General features: G+C 41.0%; 1 protein-coding gene across 8 annotated transcripts in view; it reads left to right on the forward strand.

The window, feature by feature from the left end:
- eps8a (EGFR pathway substrate 8a, signaling adaptor) overlaps positions 1 to 25,831 on the forward strand; it is a 167,141-nt gene that overhangs the window by 72,743 nt on the left and 68,567 nt on the right. For 7 of the 8 annotated variants that reach the window (XM_068004763.1, XM_068004762.1, XM_068004761.1 and 4 more), the window contains 2 exons: positions 11,905 to 11,985; positions 17,406 to 17,482. In XM_068004763.1, coding sequence (XP_067860864.1) covers positions 11,924 to 11,985; positions 17,406 to 17,482 — 139 coding nt within the window. In that variant the 5' untranslated portion in view covers positions 11,905 to 11,923. Of the gene's footprint in view, positions 1 to 11,904; positions 11,986 to 16,997; positions 17,016 to 17,405; positions 17,483 to 25,831 lie in introns of those variants that run through there. The other variant, XM_068004766.1, reaches the window with a different exon arrangement.

Below are 25,831 nucleotides of genomic sequence, written 5' to 3' on the forward strand. Positions count from 1 at the left end.
TCAGAAAAGAAATTCCCAGATTTTTGTCTCCCTAAATTGGCTTTGGGTTTTTAATCTTTTTTTGCCTCTCCCAAGAGATTACATGACTACTGGTGGGTGGTGGATGTTGGGAATTGTTATGCTGAAGGCATCATGACTGTGAGGTGGACTTGATGGACCAGCTGGCCTTTTCCTGTCCATCATATTTGTATGTTCATATGTGCATAAAACTTGTTGCAAAAATATTATTGCTCCAGTTCAAACTTAGCTGCGACAAATGAAATCTATTAGTGGGACAATAAAACTGATTAAATGCAATTCTGTGCAGACTAGAATGAGACAAGGCACTTCCTTAATGTGCTAATGGAGGTGAAAGACTTAAGTACCAAAACTGCACTTCTGAAGGGTGCAGATGGCACCAGGTGAGGTGAGAGTGACTGCCCTTGACATCAAGGCAGCATTTGACCAAGTGTGGCACAAAGGAGCCCTAGTAAAATTGAAGTCAGTGGGAATCAGGGGGAAAACTCTCCAGTGGCTGGAGTCATACCAAGCACAAAGGAAGATGGTAGTGGTTGTTGGAGGCCAATCATCTCAGCCCCAGGACATTGCTGCAGGTGTTCCTCAGGGCAGTGTCCTTGGCTTGACCATAAGAGATAGGAGCAGGAGTAGGCTATTCGGCCCCTCGAGCCTGCTCCACCATTCAATGAGATCATACTGATCTGATTTTTACCTCAACTCCACTTTCCTGCCTTTTCCCCAAATCCTTTGACTCCCTTGCTGATCAAAAATTTGTCCAACTCAGCCTTGAATGTATTCAGTGACTCAGCCTCCACAGCTTTTTGGGGTAAAGAATTCCAAAGATTCACAACCCTCTAGGAGAAGAAATTCCTCCTCATTTCCGTCTGAAACGGGCGACCCCTTATTCTGAGACTATGCCCCCTAGTTTTAGATTCCCCCATGAGGGTAATATCCTCTCATCATCTATCCTATCGAGTCCCCTCAGAATCTTGTATGTTTCAATAAGGTCTCCTCTCATTCTTCTAAACTCCAATAAGTATAGACCCAACCTGTTCAATCTTTCCTCATAAGACAACCCTTCCATACCCGGAATCAACCTAGTGAACCTTCTCTGAACTGCCTCCAATGCAAGTATGTCCTTCTTTAAATAAGGGCACCAGAACTGTATGCAGTACTCCAGGTGTGGTCTCGCCAGCACCCTGTACAGTTGTAGCATGACTTCTCTGCTTTTATACTCCATCCCCCGAGAAATAAAGGCCAATATTCTGTTTGCCTTCCGGATTACCTGCTGCACCTGTGTGTTGACTTTATGTTTCATGTACAAGGACACCCAGATCCCTCTGTATCGCAGCATTTTGTAGTATTTCTCCATTCAAATAATATTTTGCTTTTTTTATTTTTCCTCCCAAAATGAATGACTTCACATTTTCCCACATTATATTCCATCTGCCAAAAATTTTTGCCTATTCACTTAACCTGTCAATATCCCTTTGCAGACACTTTGTGTCCTCATCGCAACTTGCTTTTCTACCTATCTTTGTATCATCAGCAAATTCGGCCACAAGACACTCTGTTCCTTCATCAAAGTCATTGATATATATTGTAAATAGTTGAGGCCCCAGCACTGATCCCTGCGGCACCCCACTAGTTACAGATTGCCATTTTGAAAATGACCCTTTTATCCAGACTCTTTGTTAGTTAGCCAATCCTCGATCCATACTATCCATATTACCCCCAACACCATGAGCTCCTATCTTGTGCAGTAATCTTTTATGTGGCACCTTATCGAATGCCTTTTGGAAATCCAAATATACTGCATCCATTGGTTCCCCTTTATCCACCCAGCCTGTTACTTCCTCAAAGAACTCTAATGAATGTCAGACATGATTTCCCCTTCATAAAACCATGTTGACTCTCCTTGATTGTATTATGAGTCACCAAATGTCCTGCTACTACTTCCTTAATAATGCATTCTAGCATTCTCCCAATGACAGATGTCAGGCTAACTGGTCTATAGTTACCTGCTTTCTGTCTCACTCCCTTCTTGAATAGGGGTGTTACGTTTGCGGTTTTCCAATCCGCTGGGACCTTTCCAGAATCTAGTGAATTCTGGAAGATTACAATCAATGCATCCACTATCTCTGTAGCCACTTCCTTTTAAGACCCTCTGATACAAGCCATCAGGTCCAGGGGAGTTGTCAGCTTTTCAACCCACTAGTTTACCTAGTACTTTTTCTCTAGTGATAGTGTTTGTTTTTAGTTCCTCCCTCCCCATTGCTCCTTGATTTTCTACTATTATTGGTATGTTATTAGTGTCTTCTACTGTGAAGACAGATACAAAATATCTGTTCAATTCCTCTGCCATTTCCTTGTTTTCCATTATTATTTCCCCAGTCTCATCCTCTAAGGGACCAATGTTTACTTTAGCTACCCTTTTCCTTTTTATATACTTGTAGAAGCTTTTACTGTCAGTTTTTATATTTCTTGCTAGTTTACTCTCATAATTTATTTTCTCCCTCTTTATTATTCTTTTAGTCATCCTTTGCTGGTTTTTAAAGTTTTCCCAATCTTCGGGCTTACCAGTAATCTTTGTCATGTTGTATGCTTTTTCTTTTAACCTGATACCGTCCTTTACTTTCTTAGTTAGCCATGGTTTTTATGGAATCTTTCCTCCTCACAGGGATATATTTTTGTTGCGAGTCATAAAATATCTTTTTAAATGTTTGCCACTGCTTATCCACCATCATACCATCTAATCTGTTTACCCAATCCATTTTAGCCAATTCCGCCCTCATTCCTTTATAATTGCCCTTTTTTAAGTTTAATACAGTAGTTTCAGACCCAAGATCCTCGCTCTCAAACTGGATGTGAAATTCATCATGATATGATCTCTGCTTCCCAAGGGATCCTTTACTTTGAGATCATTAATCCTGTTCTCCATTACCAGATCCAAAATAGCCTGTTCCCTGGTTGATTCCCCAACGTATTGGTCTAAGAAACAGTCCCTAATACACTCTATGAACTCCTCCTCAAGGCTATTTTTGCCAATTTGGTTTGTCCAATCTATGTGAAAGTTAAAATCACCCGTGATTATTGCATTACCTTTTTTACAAGCCCACCTTATTTGCTGATTTATATTTTGCCCTACAGCGCAGCTACTGTTAGGGTACCTTTTTACTACTCCCACCAGTGATTTCTTTCCCTTGCTATTTCTTACCTCCACCCAAATTGATTCGACATCTTGATCTTTTGAGCCAAGATCATTTCTCACTATTACAACAATTTCATCCTTTATTAACAGAGCTACCCCACCACCTTTATCTTTTTTCCTATCCTTCTGGAATTTAGCTCCCAACCTTGGTCACCTTGCAACCACATCACTGTAATGGCCACAAGATCATACCCATTTATTTCTTTGTGCCGTCAATTTATTTATCTTATTACGAATGAAACCATCGTCGGCTGCTTCATCAATGACCTTCCCTCCATCATAAGGTCAGAAATAGGGATGTTCGCTGATAAATGCACAATGTTCAGTTCCATTTGCAACCCCTCAGATAATGAAGCAGTCTGTGCCCCCATGCAGCAAGTCCTGGACAACATCCAGGCTTGGGCTGATAAGTGGCAAGTAACATTCACGCCAGAGATGTGCCAGGCAATGACCATCTCCAACAAGAGAAAGTCTAACTACCTCCCCATGACATTCAATGGCATTACCGAATCCCCCACCATCAATATCCTGGGGTCACCATTGACCAGAAACTTAACTGGACCAGCCACATAAATATTGTGGCTACAAGAGCGGGTCAGAGGCTGGGTATTCTGTGGCAAGTGACTCACCTCCTGACTCTCCAAAGCCTTTCCACCATCTACAAGGCACAAGTCAGGAGTGTGATGGAATACTCCACTTGCCTGGATGAGTGCAGCTCCAACAACACTAAAGGAGGTTGACACCATCTAGGACAAAGCAGCCCACTTGATTGGCACCCCATCCACCACTCTAAACATTTACTTCCTTCACCGGCGCACTGTGGCTGCAGTGTTCCATCCATAGGATGCACTGCAGCAACTCGCCAAGGCTTCTTCCACAGCACCTCCCAAACCCGTGACCTCTACCACCTAGAAGGACAAGGACAACAGGCACATGGGAACACCACCACCTGCATGTTCCCCTCCAAGTCACACACCATCCCAACTTGGAAATATATCGCCGTTCCTTCATCGTTGCTGGGTCAAAATCCTGGAACTCCCCACCTAACAGCAGTGTGGGAGAACCTTCACCACACGGACTGCAGCGGTTCAAGAAGGCGGCTCACCACCACCTTCTCGAGGGCAATTAGGGATGGGCAATAAATGCTGGCCTTGGCAGCGACGCCCACATCCCATGAACGAATAAAAGAAAAGCTGATTACGCAAGTGTGTAGATCTCCTCGAGGAGCAATGGTGAAATGGCACCATTGGAAATGAGAACAGCCGATTGACCATTTTGTCTGTGAAATGTACAAGAGCTTGTCCCTCTCATATTGGGCATAAGTCATCAGGACACTGGACTGATTCTTTCCAACAAGGGTGTGTTTCAATGAGATTCCTCCCAACATACTCCATTTGTGCTCATAACAAAAGGCACCTCTGAAGTTTGATGTGCAGTTCCTATGATTTGAAGCTGTTAGTTGTTAACTGAATGAGATAGCTTGCTGCAGAATTCACAGTTACTCTTTTACTGTTGGATTTCGCAGAGATTTATCCGGGGTGCTCATCACACACTTATCCTTTCTGAAGGGTGGGGAACATGAGCTTGTCGGGTTGTATTGTGCAGGCTAAGCTACAAATCAGATTTATTTGAGAATTAAATTTACGCCTAAGCAAAATTAATACAGCAGAACCAAATCTGCTAAATTTGCATACTGTTATCCTGCCTTACAATGGTGTTCCAAAGTCTTGAGTACTATTAAAGAATTTTTCTTCTGAATCCTTATGTGGTGCATGCCTCTGCTCCCACAGAGTTCTGTCTCACCATTGTGATGTAGAAGTAAGCTGAGTAAGCAAGTGAACTCCAGAACAAGGAGAGCCAGCTGCACTTGTACTGTCTAAGCAGGCTTTTAATACTGCAGATCAAAGGAGACCATTCGTGCTCAGCATGCCCTTTTTGAAGAGGCACCTGGTTCTCCTCACCAGCCAATAATTTATAATTATTTCTCTGTGGATGTCGATGATAGTAACATTGTTATCTGGAGTGATGTTCAGCAGATCAAGCCTAAAACTATAAGGTTTTTGGAATTCCAATCTGTATGACCAGCCCCTCTTTTCCCCCCCCCCCACCCCCCTTTTAGTGGTGGCAATCCCATACAACTTGAGCCTGATTTAGTATTTCATTGAAGCTAGCAGCTACTCTTCATAGTGTTTTGTGTATTCCCCTGCTCACAGACAAAATCTTTTTAGAGCGTTGCTAACAGAAACCCAGTTTAAATCTCTAATATTTGGCCTCACTAAAAATTCATAGGAAAAGCTCTAATGTGGAAATTTTATAACAAACAGGACAGATATTTGAGCCCATCACATGGGTCATCATCGATTAAACCGGGCTAACAATAATAGTGTACCATATGTACTTCATCCTAGAGATGTGTTGTCAATATATGAAATTGATTCATATATTGGAACAAGCCAGAAGTTTGTAACTTGTTTAACATAGGATTTTTTATGTAACTGGGAATCTCTTGAAATGTGCCTTACATTTCAGTATCTGGGTGGGGAAGGGGGAAGTTTTCAGGCCAGTGGCTGTCCATTGCAATATTGGTGAGGGAGGGCAATGTAGGGGGGGGTTAGAAGAGAGCTTTCAGGCTGGAGGTCATATTACAGGGAATTGGAGATTGTAGAGGGGCTCCCACACTCGGCAGGCCTCACCAGGAAGAAGGGAATGCAGGGGGAGGGTGGGTGGTGAGAGGCTGGGTGGAGTTAGCAAAATGTGGGTGTGAAAGATTGACCAGTGGGAACAGGAACTATAATGGGAGTTGAAAAGGGGTTGATTTTTTTTTCCAGTTGGTATATTATGACACTGGGTTAATGTTGGGTCCACTGACCTGTATTAATCACTCAGCATCATTGTCCTTTTGAGCTTGAAATGCTCATTGCAGAGTTGATCACATATTGTGGCAGTTTTTTGGTTGAATCCTCGAGATGTGGTAGGCAACACTGCTGAGATCAATATTATCTCGTCGGTCAAAATGTCTTCATTTGATAAAAGCTTGTTGGATAACCATATGCATCCCACAAAGAAAGCAGCTCATTTGGCTTGCCTCTCAGTGCATAGCCCTGAGGAGACTTTGACAAAATTTTAAGCCTGAGAGAATTTCCTGTAACTATTAATGAGCTGTGATTAAATGCTAATAAATTTTCTTGCGTTTTGCTGAAAGGAGGAAAAAGTTCCATCTGTGATGTATATCTCCAGCTCCATTACTGTTATCTTTGTAACTCTTTCCACCTCCTTTTGCTGCCTTTACCTGTCTGCTTCCATTATGGTAGAACAAAAATTGAACTTCAATTTTAAAATGAACTGCAGGCTTCATTATCAAAAGTAACATTTGAGTTGAAGGCAGTGATTACATTTGGAGCTTGGTTCGTAAACTGCTAGATGATTACCTGCTGTGGTTTGGTGTGCACAAACTGAGATTTGAAATTCTGTTTGTATCTCACCACCATCCTTACTGGGTGAGTGTTTCACTTCCTTAAATGGACTTTAAATCATGTGTGGACATTTGCACGAGTACAAAATACTTGACTCTTCTAGATTTGGGATTTTGTGAATAAGACAGCTATTGTTCTGTTAACGTGGTACTGATAAGTTGAATTGTATGGCTAATTTAATACATTTTTTTTAATGTATCTTAAAATCCATCCAGAAACTTCAAATGACGACAACTAAGTAGGAAGCTTGGTTGTATTGACAGCCTTTCACATTAAAGGTTCAATTTTTATAAGTGCTTACCTGACAAATATGTTGATTTGTCATTTCACTCATATCTATGTAAGTGGTGCATACTAGCAGGCTTTGATGGGAAACTGAAGAGTTAGTATGAAATGAAGTCTTGGCTTAAATAGTCCCTGGTGCCTTAACCATAAACTCATTTGTCGTTTAATACACTGCCACTACGATGCTCAGATGCACCTGCACTGCATGGCTCCTGCCCGAAGCCTATGGTCGAACACGAGAACTGTACCATGAGATGGCCTATGTACTGGGGGAATGAGGTCAAAGACTGATGGACTCCTTGAGCTCTGTTAACTGTGCAGACAAATAAAATCATTGCTAGATATTTTTGTGAATTTCAATTTTAAAAGTAATTTTAAATTAAACATTAGCAATGTGACCTAGATTATTTACATAAATTTATTTAAAAATTTGGTAAAATCAAAGTTTTCCCATGCAATTTCACTTCAGTCCTTGTTTTCATAATTTCAGATCCTGTTCAGGGTTCTTCTGATTTGTAACTTTCCTTTTGGTTTTCTTCTGTTAGGTAAGATTTTGTTGTATTAGGTTGTATCCATTCCAACTTTCTGATACAATCGTAGACTGTTTGCTAGAATCCTAGAAGCCAACAACAGTTTTAGCTATTTATTACATTCAGGTGTGACACATGGACTGGCTTGTCCATAGAAGGGAATTTAAAACTTGTTGGAATTGATCAATAAAGGAATCTTTGAAGCTCAAACAGAAGCATTTATTTTTGGAAACAAGTGAAATTTGGATTCTCTTGCATGTGTTATGTTCAGTGTTTTAATGTCCTTTTTCCAGCTGAAGTTTGGCCATGGAAGAAATCTTATATTTAGAAGCCAGTGAAGTGAGCATCAACAAAACAGTACTGAAAGAAAGCTGCTTCAAACTCGTTTGAGAACCTTGACAGGATGTACAAATGAACAGGAAGAAAGAACTAACTTGCATTTGTATAGCACCTTTCACGACCTCAGGATGTCCCAAAATGCTTCACAGCCAATGAAGTACTTGTGAAGTGTAGTCACTGTTGTAACGTCGGGAAACGCAGCAGCCAATTTGCGCACAGCGAAGTCCCACAAACAGCAGTGTGATAATGACCAGATAATCTGTGGGTTTTTTTGTAGTGATGTTTTCAGCAATATTAATCAGTTTCAGAAACTCATGATTAACAGTCAGTTGTCAGTATAAATCTAATCATCAGTTGAATATTGTACGATAATTTAAATTCACAGAACATTTTCTCGTTGCCTGTGGCCAAACTGATGGATTTATCAGATCTCCCTTAACAGCTGCACAGGAATGGGAAGACAGCAAAATTTCAAATTCCCAAATCAGAATTAGCTTCCATCTTCAATCAGATGCAACTATCTTGTTTCCCTCATTGTACCCAAATTGTACCATTGGAGTGCCACATACATGCTTGTGGTAAATGAAGAAAACATCTAATGTATGTTATCCAATTTGTAGATGCACACATTGCTTAAGTAAGCTTCATTTGTGAAATCACATTCTTGCCAAATTTTTTTCCCTTCCCAAAGTCTTTGAATTGTCAGGCTACAGTACCTCATCCAAGTAGCCATTATTCACGTATGAGCCTTGATGATTATCAACATGCTATTTGGCGGGGGAGGGGGGGGCAGGGGAGGAGCTGAATCCACTCCTGTCCTCACCCACCATCCATACACATGTACCTCCAGCAGGAGCTCCTGGAAAGTGATGCGTTCTGGCTGACTTTCCCCCTCCTACCGTAACTGAGGGCACTGAGGCCAATGATAAGAATCCTGCTGGCATCCCAGCTGTCATCAGCTAATTCAACACAGGCCATGAATCACCTTCAACCTTCCTGGTCTATAAGGTTCAGCTACTCACTAGATGAACTCAGGAGCCATTTTGACCAACTTCAAAAAACAATGGCCAGATCGCAAGCAAGTTTTATATTTACGTAAAATAGTTATGTGGCAATCTGTGGCAGGTTTTGTGTTCTCAGATTCTGGAATATATTGTGCTGAAAGGCAGAATTATTGTTTTACTGGTATTTTGGGGGTAATGGGTTAAAGTAGGCTTAATAGTCTAGAACATCTGGTGGATTTTTTTTCTCGAAGGTGAAAGTATGATCTATTGAACTATTGTAATGTGAAGGCTTAATTGCGCACTCACTGGTTTGCCTTAATTGCTGCATGTTACTGTATACAGTAAATGTAGCCTCAGCATTAGTGTGATACTAAAAATAGACCACTTTCTGCCACGGCAAATACCACCATGTGACCAGGTATCTCATTGCTGCTGTTGCTTATTTCAAATTTCTCAAAAAAAATAGCGCCAAGTACATTAATACTGATGCTCAAATAGATCTTTTTTTAAAAACTTATTTAAAAAAAATCAAAGGTGCATTCAGTCTCATTTCTTTTAAATCCTTAAAATCCACAAACTACATTATCACCACAGAACTACAACATTCCTCTGCAGATGAGTTAAAATGCAGGTTATTAAATATTTTCCTTTTTTAAAAAAAAATTAGTTCAGTATATTTACTGTAATTAGCTTTTTTAGTTTCATAACTGGACCACCACCTGGTCCCAATCATGAAAGCAACTATAAACTTTTGGAGCTGACTGAGACAGCACTCCAGATTCCTTCATTTTGTTTGTGACCAGATCCATTTGCCATTTTAAATGTGCTGTTACACACAGACCAGTTTAGCATCAGTCACTATTTAAACTGCTAGTTTGGGGAAGCCTTAGAACAGACATTTTTGGATCGAAATCCCATCTCCTCCAATGTGCATGGCAAAGTGCCATTCTCAGTTACATCATCGCTGCACAGAAAATTCTGCACAAAACATCTACTGATGGGCTGTGTTCAAAACCAGCAGTTTGCGAGAATAAAATCGTGCATATGTAAAATGCCAGTCACTTTTTCTGGTCGAAGGGTTGAGCACTTTGTTCGCCAGTGTAAACAGTGATGTGGTTTTTATATAACTCAGGAAGGCCCAGGCAGACTAGTAATCAGAGAAGGTCTGCAACCAACAATGACATTTGTGATTTGTCTGTATGTTTCTTCACTGCTACCTGCAATGTAAGTGGGACCTAAATGGCAACGAGTCCCAACTTCAGATATAATGTTATAATGTAGATGAGATGGCGCCAGTGTTTCTGGAGAAGTGGGCAGAAGTTGTAGTCCAAGGCTATTCCTGAGTCAGTAGTGCTGCTGCTAGCACAGAATGCTCCTGATTATTATCTCCCAGATAGTTCATTCACATGATGGAAACTTACTTTGCAAGATTAGTATTTGATGTTTTTTAAATTTTTGCACAATGTATAGTTTTGTGGAATAATGGTAGTCATGTTCCTTCAATAGTACTTCAACTTTGTGAATGGGGATGCACAATTGTGCTGGGTGTTGGAGCTGTCTGTTCGAAGTTGCTGTAATGCATCTTCTTGCAATTCGGTATGGTGTCAGCAGCAGAGATCTGGAAGCCAGCTTTCTCACAGCGTTGAATGCAGATGGAAGTCTCCAACAAGTACAAAAAATGTGTGTTTTGGCAGATGTGTTTTGCTTTTTGTTCCTAAGCTCACCTTACTTCGTAAATTACTTGGTAAGAATTGTACATGGGATTAAGCATTGAAAAGGAATGGTGGATTACATAATTAGGTGCTCTACTCCTTTTTTGTTATCCAAGTAACAACCTTATCACTCATTGGACTTGAGAGAGTTTATCTCTCTTACACAATATGAGTATAATGAAATGTTAACTATTTGTGTTTCATTGTTCTGGTTGTTTTATTTCTCATTTGGTAAGAGTTCATCAAAAGGATGTAATTCTTGATTGGGGCTTCTGGTAATAACCTTGTGCTACTTGGCTTCCTTCATTCCAAAAGGTCACATGGGAATGCCATGATGTGCGAATGGTGCCGTGGTCTAAAAGGACAATCCCTAAAGGGAAAAGTTGTCCCTACTGATTTTCATTTATTCAGTTACTGAACTTTTTCATGTGCTGGAAAACTAGTGGAAAAATGAGTAGATGATTCAAAGTTGAAGAGAATTAAAGAAAAACGGCATTGGAAACTTGGGAATATTATTTTCATGTGCAAAGCAATCTTGAGAGTAACTTTAAGGTAATTAGGAGACAAGTCATTGAAGTTGTATTTGCAATACTTGCATAGGTCCTGCATACTTTATTCATATGACAGCTGTGATGCTTTTTCAAGTCCAAGGTGTAGCTGATTGTGCATCTGGGACCACGATCTGCTACCGCAGATTGTGAATTAAGACTGAACTATTACCCAAATTTGTTGGGTTGTGTGTATATGTTGTCCAATTTCACGGAGATGCACAACAGGTGAATCCTTGGGGCAGGATATTGGGCTACATTGCCTGGTTTGGATTGCATGAAATGATGTTTAATGTTGACTGATTTTTTTCACATAAAGCTTGCATTTTTTAACTTTGTAAATTGGCATGACACCCGGTTACATAGTTTATAATTTGAAAGTGGTTACAAAAGCAAAACTTTGATTTCCACATACAGTGAGTTCTATTTTACATTAGAAAATAAGTCAGAGCCCAGGTGTGTGTGATATGCAAACAATTAGTGTTTGAGTAAACAATTAGCTCCTTGTTGGTCTGTAGTCATCAAAATTCAATCCCTGTAGATTAAGTGCTATGAAATGGCAACAGCATGAATTTTTGTTTTGTTAGTACAGCAGGCATGTAAATTGCCTTTGGGTAGCATCAATTTTTAAACCTTTAATGAAAACAAGGTACAATATTGTGATACCCCATTTATAAATATAAACTGTGGAGGAAATTTATCGGTTCTTTGTATATTCCAGTTGACGGTGCTTTGTATGTTATGCAAACATAATGCTTTTCATTCGGTTCACAAAGACATTATTGCTGCTTCTTTCAAATTACAGTTCTGAGACGAGACGAAAAATGAATGGACATCTCTCGAGCTACCACCAGGAAGGATTCGGGTCCTACTCTTCTCCATTGAAGTACGTTTGCCAAATTTTGAAGTTAGTGTTTGTCTCTCACACATAACCACGCCTTGGCTTTGAGCTATTTTGCTTTTTTTTAAACTTGAGATGAACAACCGAACAGTTCAATTTAGCTATAGTTACAGTTCATGCCCACTGACATGACTTGCTTTAATTTTTCCTGTTCAGTACCATTAAAAAAGCTTGGTGACCCACAGAGTAACTGGAGTGAATTAGAGTTTCCGAAGGAAGCAAGTTCTTTTTTTCTCCCCCCTTTTCTTTTCCTCCCTCTCCCAAGTTTAGTCATGGTAGTAAGCCATATTCAGAGTGCAAGTTAATCCCAGATTACTCTGCATGCCTCCAAGCAGCCAGTCGTAGAATTGTATTATCAGGCTCAGGGAGCATGCAACCTGTTGCATATCCTCTCACACGATCAGTGCATGGAAAAGGGAAGAAAACAAAAAGTTAATATTGTGGGTTTATTGTCTTTTTGTTTGTTTTGAATGTCAAATCCTCATCATCTAGTATTCAGATCAAAAGGTGCAGGGAGTGTGGGTACTGATTGGGATTATGAGCTACAGACATTCCTGTGCGACATCCAACTATTGATTTAGGTCTGCAGATGTGATGCCTCCTATCTGAAAGCAGTGAGATGTGCTCCATACAAAATGATTAATGCCCCACCATATACATTGGGTGAATTATTACTTTGGAACAGATAGTATTTATTACTTAGCATAATAACAAATTCAGTGTTTCCATTTTTTTTAGGCTGTTTAGTTTTGTTTTTAAACAGTGCAAAAATGTTGATAGTTTAAAGTTATACAAGAATGTTTAGGTAAAAGATTGATCCCAAGTTGGAACACCCAACTGGTGTATAAACACATGCTCATCACTGAGGCAGAGCTGGTTTTGTGTAGAAATCCTGTACTCTGCTGAAGCATGAAAATCTTCAGAATTTATGTGCATTTCTAAAGATGTTTTAAATGCCATTTCTAAATCTCCCTTCAAATAATGGCAGCTCTGTTTTAAAAAAAAATTCGGCTGAAAAGAACTATTTGCTCAGTATTTTAAAGGCATTTTAACTGTAGTGTGTATTAGTCATTTTCTCAACCAAATTCGAGGAATGAGAATTTGTTAGACAAAGGATTAAATGCATCATCTACAGACAAGTTACTTTTTCACATGAGCAGTTATTTTTTTTAAAAAATATTGAATCCATCTGTTCATTGCTGAAGCCCCATTTTCTGGTATTTGATTGGTCTGTGGCAACCACATGACTTTGGTATAATACCTCCAGTCATTAAGTTAGTCTCAGGAATTGGGTCTGCACTCAAAAGGGAGTACAGACAGTTTAGGTTACTGTTCAAGCACAAGATCGATTTGTTGCTGGAGGTTCTTCCACACCACACTTCTTTTACCTTGTATTGTAACGCTGGAGCATCAGTAGGTGCAGAGACATATTGATTTTTGGTGCTCAAAATCAATTGATCGATTTCATACTTTTATGGTGCTGGATCATCTGCCTCTGTCTCCTAGGCCAAGGGTACAGATGTCACGTCAAACTCTAACGCCTTGGCTAGGAGGCTATTAACGTAGGCATGTATGATTTAGAGCTACAGTGGACCCAACGGACAATCGTGTTACCAAACACATCCTTGAACGTTGGTTAGCATGTATGCTCTTGGTGACTTAAAGCTGCCAGAAGCACTATTGGATGTTCATGGCATGATCTTGAATTTTACCTTTTCAGTCTCAGATGAAGAACTGGTTGAAGCTGAAGCTTCCAAACCTCATGGAGCTAGTCCGCTCTGGAAGTGTTTCCATAGGGAATATCCACTCCCATAGGGAAGATTTCCAACATGGAGGATTTCCCTTTGTAACAGCAACTGTTAGGATTTGCCATCACACACACTAGTTTAACGAATCACTACAAGCTTTGCTTTGACACTCTCTATCATAAAGGCCATTGCCACCAGCTTTAAGCCACTCCTCTGGCAGTGTCATCAAAGCCATCTGACTGCTTCAATTGATAATTTAAAGGTGTTCTGACCCTTACTAACACACACGCCCCTTTTTCTGATTTTTGAGGGGTGGGACTGAACTAAATTTGTAATGCGCAACATCATAAGAAATAGCAGCAGGCCGTAGGGCCCCTTGAGCCTGCTCCACCATTCTATAAGGTCATGGCTGATCTTCGACCTCAACTCCAGTTACCTGCCCGATCCCCATATCCTTTGATTTCCCCTAGAGTCCAAAATTCTGTCTATCTCAGCCTTGAACATACTCAATGACTGAGCATCCACAACCCTTTGGGGTAGAGAACTCCAAAGATTCTCAACCCCTTGAGTGAAGAAATTCCTTCAGTCCTAAATGGCTGACCCTTTATCCTGAGACTATGCCCCCTAGTTCTAGACTCTCCAGCCAGGGGAAACAACCTCTTAGCATCTACCCTGTGAAGCCCCCTCTGAATCTTGTATGTTTCAATGAGATAACCTCTCATTCTCTTCAACTCGAGAGTATAGGCCCATTCAACTTAATCTCTCCTCATAGGACAACCCTGTCACCCCAGGAGTCAATCTGGTGAACCTTCATTGCACATCCTTTAAGGCAAGTATATCCTTCCTTGGATAAGGAGACCAAAACTCTACACAGTACTCCAGGTGAGGTCTCACCAAAGCCCTGTACAATTGTAGTAAGATTTCCTTACTCTTGTACTCCAACCTCCTTGCAATAAAGGCCTGCAGCCATTTGCCTTCCTAATTGCTTGCTTTACCTGCACTCTAACTTTTTGTGATTCTTGTACACGGACACCCAAATTTCTCTGAAAATCAACATTTTAGTTCCTTACCATTTAAAAAATATTTTATTTTTCTATTCTTCCTACCAAAGTGAATAACCTCACATTATAAGCCATCTGCCACTTTCTTGCCCGCTCATTTAACCTGTTATACCAGTTAGATATGAATCTGCTAAAGTTTTATATGTACCCATTCCTGCTCATTTGTGTCACCTGTGGCTCAGTTGGTAGCACTCTTGCCTCTGAGTCAGAAAGTTGTGGGTTGAGGTCCCACTCCAGAGACGTGAGCATAAAATTTTGGCTAACACTCCAATGCCACACTGAGGGAGTGCTACGCTGTCGGAGGTGCCGTCTTTCGGATAAGATGTTAAACCGAAGTCTCGTCTGCCCTTTCAGGTGAACGTAAAAGATCCCATGGCATTATTTCGAAGAAGAGCAGGGGAATTCTCCCAGTGTCCTTCCCAATAGTTATCCTTCAACCAGTATCACTAAAACAGATTATTTGGTCATTATCTCATTGATGTTTGTGGGAATTGGCTGCCGCGTTTCCTACATTACAGCAGTGACTACACTACACTTCAAAAGTACTTAGTTGGCTGTAAAGCGCTTTGGGACATCCTGAGATTGTGAAAGGCTCTATATAAATGCAAACTCTTTCTTTTCTTTCAATTCATAGCCTGCAGTACCTTATTCTTACTCCCTGACTGCATAACCAATCTCCAGTGACTGGACTTGAGATTGATGGGTGCAACAGAGTCACAGTCACAGTCATTGTCATTAGTCAGGGCTGGACCTGTTTAAGTTGCCCATGTCAGTCAATGTTCCTGCCTTTTCCCTTCCCTTCCTCTTTTATCACAATCTGGTAGTAGTTTTGCTTCGGGAGGGTGTAAGAGTAGATCTCTGGACCTTTCAAAACTGATTCAGTTGATGACTGAAACAGCTTGTTATCCAAAGACTTGATTTTTAAACTGACTTTCCTTCTTGGGCATGCTTGAAGCAGACAGGAAATATCCCATTTTAAGGTGAGTGTGTAATGTAAGTGAAAGAGATTTGTGGTATTGACAGCTTTTCTTCTATTTGTAATATAAAATGTAGTTTTGTTTGAGTTTGTGTCAGAGCTTTTCAATCACTTCAAATTTCGTAGGAGAATGTTGGTATCAAATTCCAGGAAGATTAATGGAGGGTTCCTGGACCCTCAATCCCACTAGCATCTTAGTTTTGCTCTCAATAATCTTATGTTTTCACTTTGTCTATACTATCTGTGACCTTCAACTTCTAGTACTTAAGACAGTCATAAACCATGTGCTTAAATTAAAGGTTATGAATTTCATATTTTCCCATTAGATCCACTATATTTTGTCTGATTGAGCTGCTGTTAGACCTAATCTGCTTTTTAATCTTTAAGTTGCATTGATTTCCAATTTAATACACTTGGAGCTGAATATTTTTTCTCCACTGTGCTCTTGTGAGTTTGAAAGAAGATTGCGCTGCATATATATCTTTAAAGATTTGATGTTGTATAACAGGACTCGAGATTTACATAGATTTAGATGCTTTTTTGCATGTCAATAAAAATTAAGCAATCTCATGAAGTAACAATACTTAGTGGGATGCAGCATGTTTGATCAGCATCAGTTGAAATATCAGCTCATTTCACTTAAACTGCAGTTCTGGGACCAGTGTCGAGTTGTTCTTGACTCTACATGTCATGACCTGATGAAGTAATCTCCCTGCCTTCGCTAGTACTCATTCATCGTTTAGACTTCTTTCCTCCCCTTCTTTCTCCCAAAGAGCCTCTCTTTGAGGCGTTGGTCTTCAAGGTAGGTCTTAATGTCATTGTCAACCTACACATTTTCCGGCATTAGTTTGGTACACTCAATGTGTGGAGAATAAATGACTTATAAAGAAAATTAAATTCCCTATTTTTTATATATAGGCTTCCTCATTCTCTGAAAGTAGTTTATCCTTATTCCCATACAAGAGTCCCATTCTCCCTCCTAATGTTTGTAACTGTAGCTTCAACTGTGTTTTGCCTTCTGATCATAGCCTACACTGCAGGCTATTTGTCAAACAAAGATTGTTTTGTACAAGATTCTTCTATGAAGTATGCAATTGGACAAGTTGTCATGATTCTCGTGACTTTAGGTTAGAAACTTTCTCAATAATTTCCCCCAAATGCACTCCACACATCAAGAATGCATGTGAAGGATAAATCCATGTTCGAAGACCAAGACCGCCTATGTTGAAGGTAGTTAATCGTTATTTATTTTCTTCACTAATTTCAATTTGGGTATAATGGATTGTTATGGAACTTGTCCGCAGCATGATATACGCAAATTGATTGTGTTAACTACTGTTGAGATTCAAAATCAGTCATCCATTTTAGATGTATTAAATATGTTAAATGCACTTCCATCACATCAAAATGCAGCAAAAACATTGATGTCACTTTTGATTTCTTAAGAAGTGCTTTGAGATGATAAAATGATGGAGATTATGCAAAATAAATGAATTCCAACATGCCTGCCATACAAATTTAAAAACTTGCTCTGTTATGTATAATTTTCTTCAATTTTTGAGAGGGGTGGAAAAGAGAACGCTGTCAGATTCAACATTCTGGTTCTTATTATTTTTATAGTGGCTATGCTTCTCAAATAGTGACCCAACCAGCGATGGACAATACTTCATCGAAGACAAGTGGAAAAGCCTTGTATGGTGAGTTAACTATGAAATCATTTTACAAATGCTGCTTTATACATAATTGGTGTGTAAGTGGATTTTTGTTTTCTGTTTATAATTCAGTCATTGTTCCTGCCCTTGCCCTTTCCCTTTCCTTTCCTCTTTTCTGTAGTAGCTTGATTCAAAGATATTTTGTCTTTGGATTTGTTCATCTAATTTGGCAAAATTATTTTTTTTTCTGATCTTTGTGCTGATGGTGCAAAAATTAGTTTAATTGATGTATTTTTACAATGCATTTCCTTTGTCAAGTGGTCAGTCACTTACTAATTGTGTAAATATATATGCTACTACATCTGTGCGGAGATGTAAATATTTTGTCATCAGTGGTGACTAGAGGAATGAGAATATCCATTTGTAAGTCATGTTTGAGGAATGACAGTATAAATGGGTTCATCTTTATAATCCAATGGGAGATTGCTAAAATATATTCTAATAACCGGTTTCTCACTCTGATTTAATTTCCATCACTCAACTATTGAAGGCTAGCACAATTAAGTGCCAAAGAGAAATACAAAAATATTATGCACTCATGCACACCTCTCCCCTCTTCCACTCCCTCCCTTTTTCCCACCTTCTCTCCTTGGCCAAGTTATGTTCTTAAATAACTAAAGCTATTGTGTAGATTCAAACCCCAGGAATTAATTATTCTCCTTTTCCATGCTTTGACCCCCATTCCAAGAGTGCAGCCTAGCAGCAGAATACTTTAAATAGAATCTTAGAAAGCTTATGGCTAGGCCATGTTAAATAAATTTATATGTAGGAATTGCTAGATGAAAAAAAGATAAAGGTCCATTGAATCTGCTATCTTCAATCCTGGTAATGGCATGATGCAATGATAATGGAGTTGTTTACCAATCATAGCAATCAATCTCTATCAATTAATCTACAAGAGTCCCAGGTGTGACAGGAGAAAAACCTCAGCAGTGGAGAGCTTTGGGAACCATAGGTCCAAAGTCACCTGTTCCCCTCAAGCATGCTACACTTACCACCTGTCATGTATCAAATTACTCGTATAATCTGTTACGGATATTCTAGGAGAACAAAGGTTTGCAGGTAAATTTCCAAACACCAAACATCTTAAGTGTTCTAAACAAACCATGTCATTTTAACCATAATGCCAATGCTACTCAAAGAACTATCCCATAAATTGAGCCAGCAAACTAACAGCAATTCAACAAAAAATATTAAAGGCACTAAATTAGGCAACTATATGCAGCACAAATTCAGAGCATTAAACTTTGTTAACCGTAACTGTCTTGACAGCAGGCGAACCTCAGGAAGAGAAGAACATCGTAAACCCAGAGACTCTGTTAACTCAGCTTTGTCCTCATCAGAATGGCACATTTGCTTCTTTGTTCTTTGGACCCTTCCTTGTGGGAATCTAGAGTAATTTTTTGCAATCCAAGACAGTTAGCCAGAACATCGTGCAGGTGTCACTTTCAGGTAGAAATATTAAAAGCAAGTATAATTAAGGCTGAGACTAGAGGAGGGAGGGGGCGTTTCTCTTCCAAGAAATGCCTTGGTGTCCACAGAAGAATGGTCGTGATGATTTTAAACAGGCTTACTTGAGAATATCATCAATTTGGAGGTGGGTAAATTTTAACACAATTCCTTCCAACCCCCCAACATAGTTTTTTTTAAAAAAAATCTCACCACACAAAGGTCTTAGACTGCATGAATAATCGGGATCATAGTTCTGGGATTCCAAAAAGCGTGATTTATTGGTTACCCAGATTATCGATTTCGCACTTGCTCTTTTTACTGCAAAGAAATTAACTTTGCTCTTTTAAGGTGCCCAGTTATGTGTTGGGTGGACGGTTCTGTGGTGTCAAAACAGTCATCAACAATCTTTGTAATACTCTGCAGCAAAAGTAGCTTTCACAGTGGCATATTCTGTCTGAATAGAGTCCCCACCATTTTCACCGACCCTGTTTATCCCAGACAGCTGCCTATACCGAGCAAATGAGTCTGGCCACTTGCTATTACCAGAAGTGTCAATTACAAAGGCGCCACTTAAACTCTATTAAACCAGCCGGCTATTACGGGCAGTTCAAACAACTGTTCGCACCTCGTGGTTACCTGTCATTATGTCCTAACTCGCTGTGACCTCGAGAACTCCTGACACTGCTGTGAGCTCTTCTTGCCTGGACACACTCTGGCTCTGTTTTAAACTTTTGAAAGAGGTTTTTTCTCATTGAGGTTAAATATGATCCAACTTAAAAAAAAAAATTAACAAAGAATTGAAGTGATGCATTCCGGCTCCGTTTTAAAATGAGAGCATACACCCGGCCCGTTTAACTTGACCTCCTACAGACACCCGATTATTCCAAAGCTTTAATCTCAGCAAAATTGATGTTCATCGGCTGTCAGTGCAAGCTTCTGAATCGCCCACTGTATGTGCTGAACAGAATCATCCTTAGTTCTTTTATGCTTCCACTACTTCAACACGATCATTTGTTTGTTATACCGGCCACTGCGTACGGTAGCATAGTGGTTATGTTACTGGGCTAGTAATCCAGAGGCCTGGACTAAAAATCCAGAGTCATGAGTTCAAATCCCGCCACGGCAGCTGGCGAATTTAAATTCAATTAATTAATTAAAAATTCAATTAATTAAATAAAAATCTGGAATTAAAATACTAGTATCAGTAATGATGGCCATGAAACTACCGGATTGTCGTAAAAACCCATCTGGTTCACCACTGTCCTTTAGGGAAGGAAGCCTGCCGCCCTTACCCGGTCTGGCCGATATGTGACTCCAGACCCACAGCAATGTGGTTGATTCTTAATTGCCCTCTGAAATGGCCTAGCAAGCCACTCAGTTGTAAAATCTCGCTACGAAAAGTCATAATAAGAATAAAACCGGACGGACCACCCGGCATCGGACCACTAGGCACCGGACACGACAACGGCAAAACACCAAGCCCAGTCGACCCTGCAAGGTCCTCCTTACTAACATCTGGGGACTTGTGCCAAAATTGGGAGAGCTGTCCCACAGACTAGTCAAGCAACAGCCTGACATAGCCATACTCACAGAATCATATCTGTCAGCCAACGTCCCAGACTCTTCCATCACCATCCCTGGGTATGTCCTGTCCCACCGGCAGGACAGACCCACCAGAGGTGGCGGTACAGTGATATACAGTCAGGAGGGAGTGGCCCTGGGAGTCCTCAACATTGACTCTGGACCCCATGAAATCTCATGGCATCAGGTCAAACATGGGCAAGGCAACCTCCTGCTGATTACCACCTACCGTCCTCCCTCAGCTGATGAATCAGTCCTCCTCCATGTTGAGCACCACTTGGAGGAAGCACTGAGGGTAGCAAGGGCACAAAATGTACTCTGGGTGGGGGACTTCAATGTCCATCACCAAGAGTGGCTCGGTAGCACCACTACTGACCGAGCTGGCCGAGTCCTGAAGGACATAGCTGCTAGACTGGGCCTGCGGCAGGTGGTGAGCGAACCAACACGAGGGAAAAACTTACTTGACCTCGTCCTCACCAATCTACCTGTCGCAAATGCATCTGTCCATGACAGTATTGGTAGGAGTGACCACCGCACAGTCCTCGTGGAGATGAAGTCCCGTCTTCGCACTGAGGACACCATCCAACGTGTCGCGTGGCACTACCACCGTGCTAAATGGGATAGATTCAGAACAGATCTAGCAGCTCAAAACTGGGCATCCATGAGGCGCTGTGGGCCAGCAGCAGCAGCAGCAGCAGCAGAATTGTATTCCAGCACAATCTGTAACCTCATGGCCCGGCATATTCCTCACTCTACCATTACCATGCGGCCAGGGGATCAACCCTGGTTCAATGAGGAGTGTAGAAGAGCATGCCAGGAGCAGCACCAGGCGTACCTAAAAATGAGGTGCCAACCTGGTGAAGCTACAACTCAGGACTACATGCATGCTAAACAGCGGAAGCAACATGCTATAGACAGAGCTAAGCGATTCCACAACCAACGGATCAGATCAAAGCTCTGCAGTCCTGCCACATCCAGTCGTGAATGGTGGTGGACAATTAAACAACTAACGGGAGGAGGAGGCTCTGCAAACATCCCCATTCTCAATGATGGCAGAGTCCAGCACGTGAGTGCAAAAGACAAGGCTGAAGCGTTTGCAACCATCTTCAGCCAGAAGTGCCGAGTGGATGATCCATCTCAGCCTCCTCCCGATATCCCCACCATCACAGAAGCCAGTCTTCAGCCAATTCGATTCACTCCACGTGATATCAAGAAACGGCTGAGTGCACTGGATACAGCAAAGGCTATGGGCCCCGACAACATCCCAGCTGTAGTGCTGAAGACTTGTGCTCCAGAACTAGCTGCGCCTCTAGCCAAGCTGTTCCAGTACAGCTACAACACTGGCATCTACCCGACAATGTGGAAAATTGCCCAGGTATGTCCTGTCCACAAAAAAAAAAGCAGGACAAATCCAATCCGGCCAATTACCGCCCCATCAGTCTACTCTCAATCATCAGCAAAGTGATGGAAGGTGTCGTCGACAGCGCTATCAAGCGGCACTTACTCACCAATAACCTGCTCACCGATGCTCAGTTTGGGTTCCGCCAGGACCACTCGGCTCCAGACCTCATTACAGCCTTGGTCCAAACATGGACAAAAGAGCTGAATTCCAGAGGTGAGGTGAGAGTGACTGCCCTTGACATCAAGGCAGCATTTGACCGAGTGTGGCACCAAGGAGCCCTAGTAAAATTGAAGTCAATGGGAATCAGGGGGAAAACTCTCCAGTGGCTGGACTCATACCTAGCACAAAGGAAGATGGTAGTGGTTGTTGGAGGCCAATCATCTCAGCCCCAGGACACTGCTGCAGGAGTTCCTCAGGGCAGTGTCCTAGGCCCAACCATCTTCAGCTGCTTCATCAATGACCTTCCCTCCATCATAAGGTCAGAAATGGGGATGTTCGCTGATGACTGCACAGTGTTCAGTTCCATTCGCAACCCCTCAGATAATGAAGCAGTCCGAGCCTGCATGCAGCAAGACCTGGACAACATCCAGGCTTGGGCTGATAAATGGCAAGTAACATTCGCGCCAGATAAGTGCCAGGCAATGACCATCTCCAACAAGAGAGAGTCTAACCACCTCCCCTTGACATTCAACGGCATTACCATCGCCGAATCCCCCACCATCAACATCCTGGGGGTCACCATTGACCAGAAACTTAACTGGACCAGCCATATAAATACTGTGGCTACGAGAGCAGGTCAGAGGCTGGGTATTCTGCGGCGAGTGACTCACCTCCTGACTCCCCAAAGCCTTTCCACCATCTACAAGGCACAAGTCAGGAGTGTGATGGAATACTCTCCACTTGCCTGGATGAGTGCAGCTCCAACAACACTCAAGAAGCTCGACACCATCCAAGATAAAGCAGCCCGCTTGATTGGCACCCCATCCACCACCCTAAACATTCACTCCCTTCACCACCGGCGCACTGTGGCTGCAGTGTGCACCATCCACAGGATGCACTGCAGCAACTCGCCAAGGCTTCTTCGACAGCACCTCCCAAACCCGCGACCTCTACCACCTAGAAGGACAAGAGCAGCAGGCACATGGGAACAACACCACCTGCACATTCCCCTCCAAGTCACACACCATCCCGACTTGGAAATATATCACCGTTCCTTCATTGTCGCTGGGTCAAAATCCTGGAACTCCCTTCCTAACAGCACTGTGGGAGAACCGTCACCACACAGACTGCAGCGGTTCAAGAAGGCGGCTCACCACCACCTTCTCGAGGGCAATTAGGGATGGGCAATAAATGCCGGCCTTGCCAGCGACGCCCACATCCCGTGAACGAATAAAAAAAAAAATCGCGTTCACACAAAGGCGCTCGCTATAAGCGATGGGGACTGTAACTTTAATCTCAGCTAAGGTCATTGATCTGCAGAGAAGGGGGAGAAGCCCCATAGAACCTGAAGCAGTAAGAGAATCTGTTAATGATGACAAATCAGACATTGTGGTCCAAGCTGAACTTGAAGCAGCATAGAAGGTTAGTGATACTTAGCTTAGTTAAACAGATTCAACAAATGTTAAAATGCAATGCCATTTTTACAATTATAGAGAATATCACAGAAGTATTTTTGTTTCTGGGAATCTGTCTTGCTCTGAGGTGACATTTTTAATAAAATCACCAGATGCATGTAAACTATACATTTATACACACTTATTTTGTGATCATATTGGCTGTATGAAGGATACCAAAGAATTTTAACTCAACTTTGTTTTTATGTTTGCTGTAAACATTCAGGGAACTTTATAAATGTTCTATTATGTGGTGTTGGGGAGGTATATTATTTATTAAACATAGATAGCTAATTGTTTTAAATACTGATTTTGACTCACTGGGATCCTGAAATTCCTTATCAGCACTGGAACTTGCAGCCAAGCATATTTAAGTTTTCTGTGAAGGCTGAGTATCTTGTAATGTTAAATTATGAGTCACCGATTTAATATGTTTGAACAGTGAAAATGTTTTTATTAAATGGTCGCTTGGAATTTTTACCAATGTCCTCTAGATTGAATTCTACAACTGCTTTTCCATGAAAACTGTAAATAGCTGTCTTGATTTAAGATATATTGGTTTACTAATGCACTCAATTTCTGCCACTTGTCTTTTTGCAAGACTTGGGGAGGGAGTTATGATGGGTGGGAGCACTGCAAAGGTTGGGGCGGGGACCTTAGGCCTTGGGTGCAGCGTGTGTAATGTTGCGAGATCTGGCAGTGCTGGGAGGAGAGCTCGTCTACAGAAGCTTTGAGGGGAGGAGGCTCCGATGATGTGGCTCGACCTCTCATGCTTAATTTTGGGCCTTCAGTCAGGGCTCTGCATGTTTACAGTAGTGACCAGCCCACAATCCGAGAAAAGGCTCCATTCCCCGTTTGAGTTCTTGCTCTCAGTTGAAAGCAGTCAAAAATGTACCATTGTGGTAACTTTGTGACAACGTGCTATAAATGATGATGCTCTGTATGTAAACACAACAACTTTAAGGTTGTTGGAGGCAGTCCATGCTTTTCAGTAATAAAAGGAGATGGGTTCACATTGCCATGTATGGACTTTGGTTTGGATTCTATTGCAGATAAATAAATGTTTCTTTCTCGCACAAAGTTAAAAGAACTACCATGTGAATTATCTCTCCAGAGCTCTTGATCAGTTTACTTCAATAAATTGCAGTTGTTGGAAAAGATTAGTCATTTCAATTTATTTTTGTGTTTTGAGCTCTTGTAGTGGAACAGTTTCCAGTTAATCACATCTATATCTGTTTGGCAGGAGATTCACAAGAATGAACTTGAATTTAATTCATTTTCTCTGGTCTTGTACTTTGGTCCTGGGGATTAAAAAGCCCCCACTCTAGTAAATTTTGGGTAGCTGAATTTGGAACTTTGCTGTATTGAAAATCTGTAGACATGAAAGGCCGAGGTATGAGCCCATGGTATACAAGCAGAATGCACCAGTAAGCTGCCTGTTGCTGAAGTTGTTAGAGCAGTAATGTGTATTATAGGTAAAATTCAGTAGTTACGTTTTGAAATATCTAGTTAATGTAACTATTACTCTTTGATACAAAAAAACTGAAGTCAACTTATTGCATCATAGCCAGAGTGGCAATTATTTGTGGGGGGTGGAGGTGTTTGTTACAAGAGTATATTAAATATAGAATGGTATATCAAACAGTGATCACTGGCAAAAATAAAATGAACAGTCAACACACACTGCATACCAGTCTAGATAATCTTAGAAGATAATGAATAACCACACTTAAATGTTTTCAAAATTAGTTGATCATTTCTGACAAATGAAATTTTTTTGTAATGAAACTTGGCTAAGTCTCGAATAGCATTTTACAGTATACAGGAACTATGAATTGCCAATGTCCTGAACAGTGACTGAAACTGTGTTCATTGTCACATGTACAGCATGGCTTTATAAGCAAGTCTCTGCCTCTTTCTCTTTATATATTCTGTCATTGTAAATAAAATTGCAAGAATTGCCAATTGAATTGAGTGCCCCATCACCATGCAAACAGTGATCCGATATCTGAGTTATTGAAGTAGTTTTGAGACATTTATATTTTTATTTATAGCTTTAATGGCTTGATCATGGCATACCAAAAATCTGCATTACCACAAAATTTAACCCCTGTTGCCATGTTAACAGTCCTGCTGGCAGTCCTTTTAAAATCAATGACATTGTGCTTAAAAATGATTTGCTGCACAGAAAAAGGTAATGGCAGTATGGTGGGAGTTGGTGTGTTGTGATCCTGATTCAGCATTTTTATAAAAGGTATTTGCAAAAAGAAATATTTTCTTTTGTTT

The sequence above is a fragment of the Heptranchias perlo genome, chromosome 24, assembly GCF_035084215.1.
Source record: "Heptranchias perlo isolate sHepPer1 chromosome 24, sHepPer1.hap1, whole genome shotgun sequence".
NCBI classification, from domain to species: Eukaryota; Metazoa; Chordata; class Chondrichthyes; order Hexanchiformes; family Hexanchidae; genus Heptranchias; species Heptranchias perlo.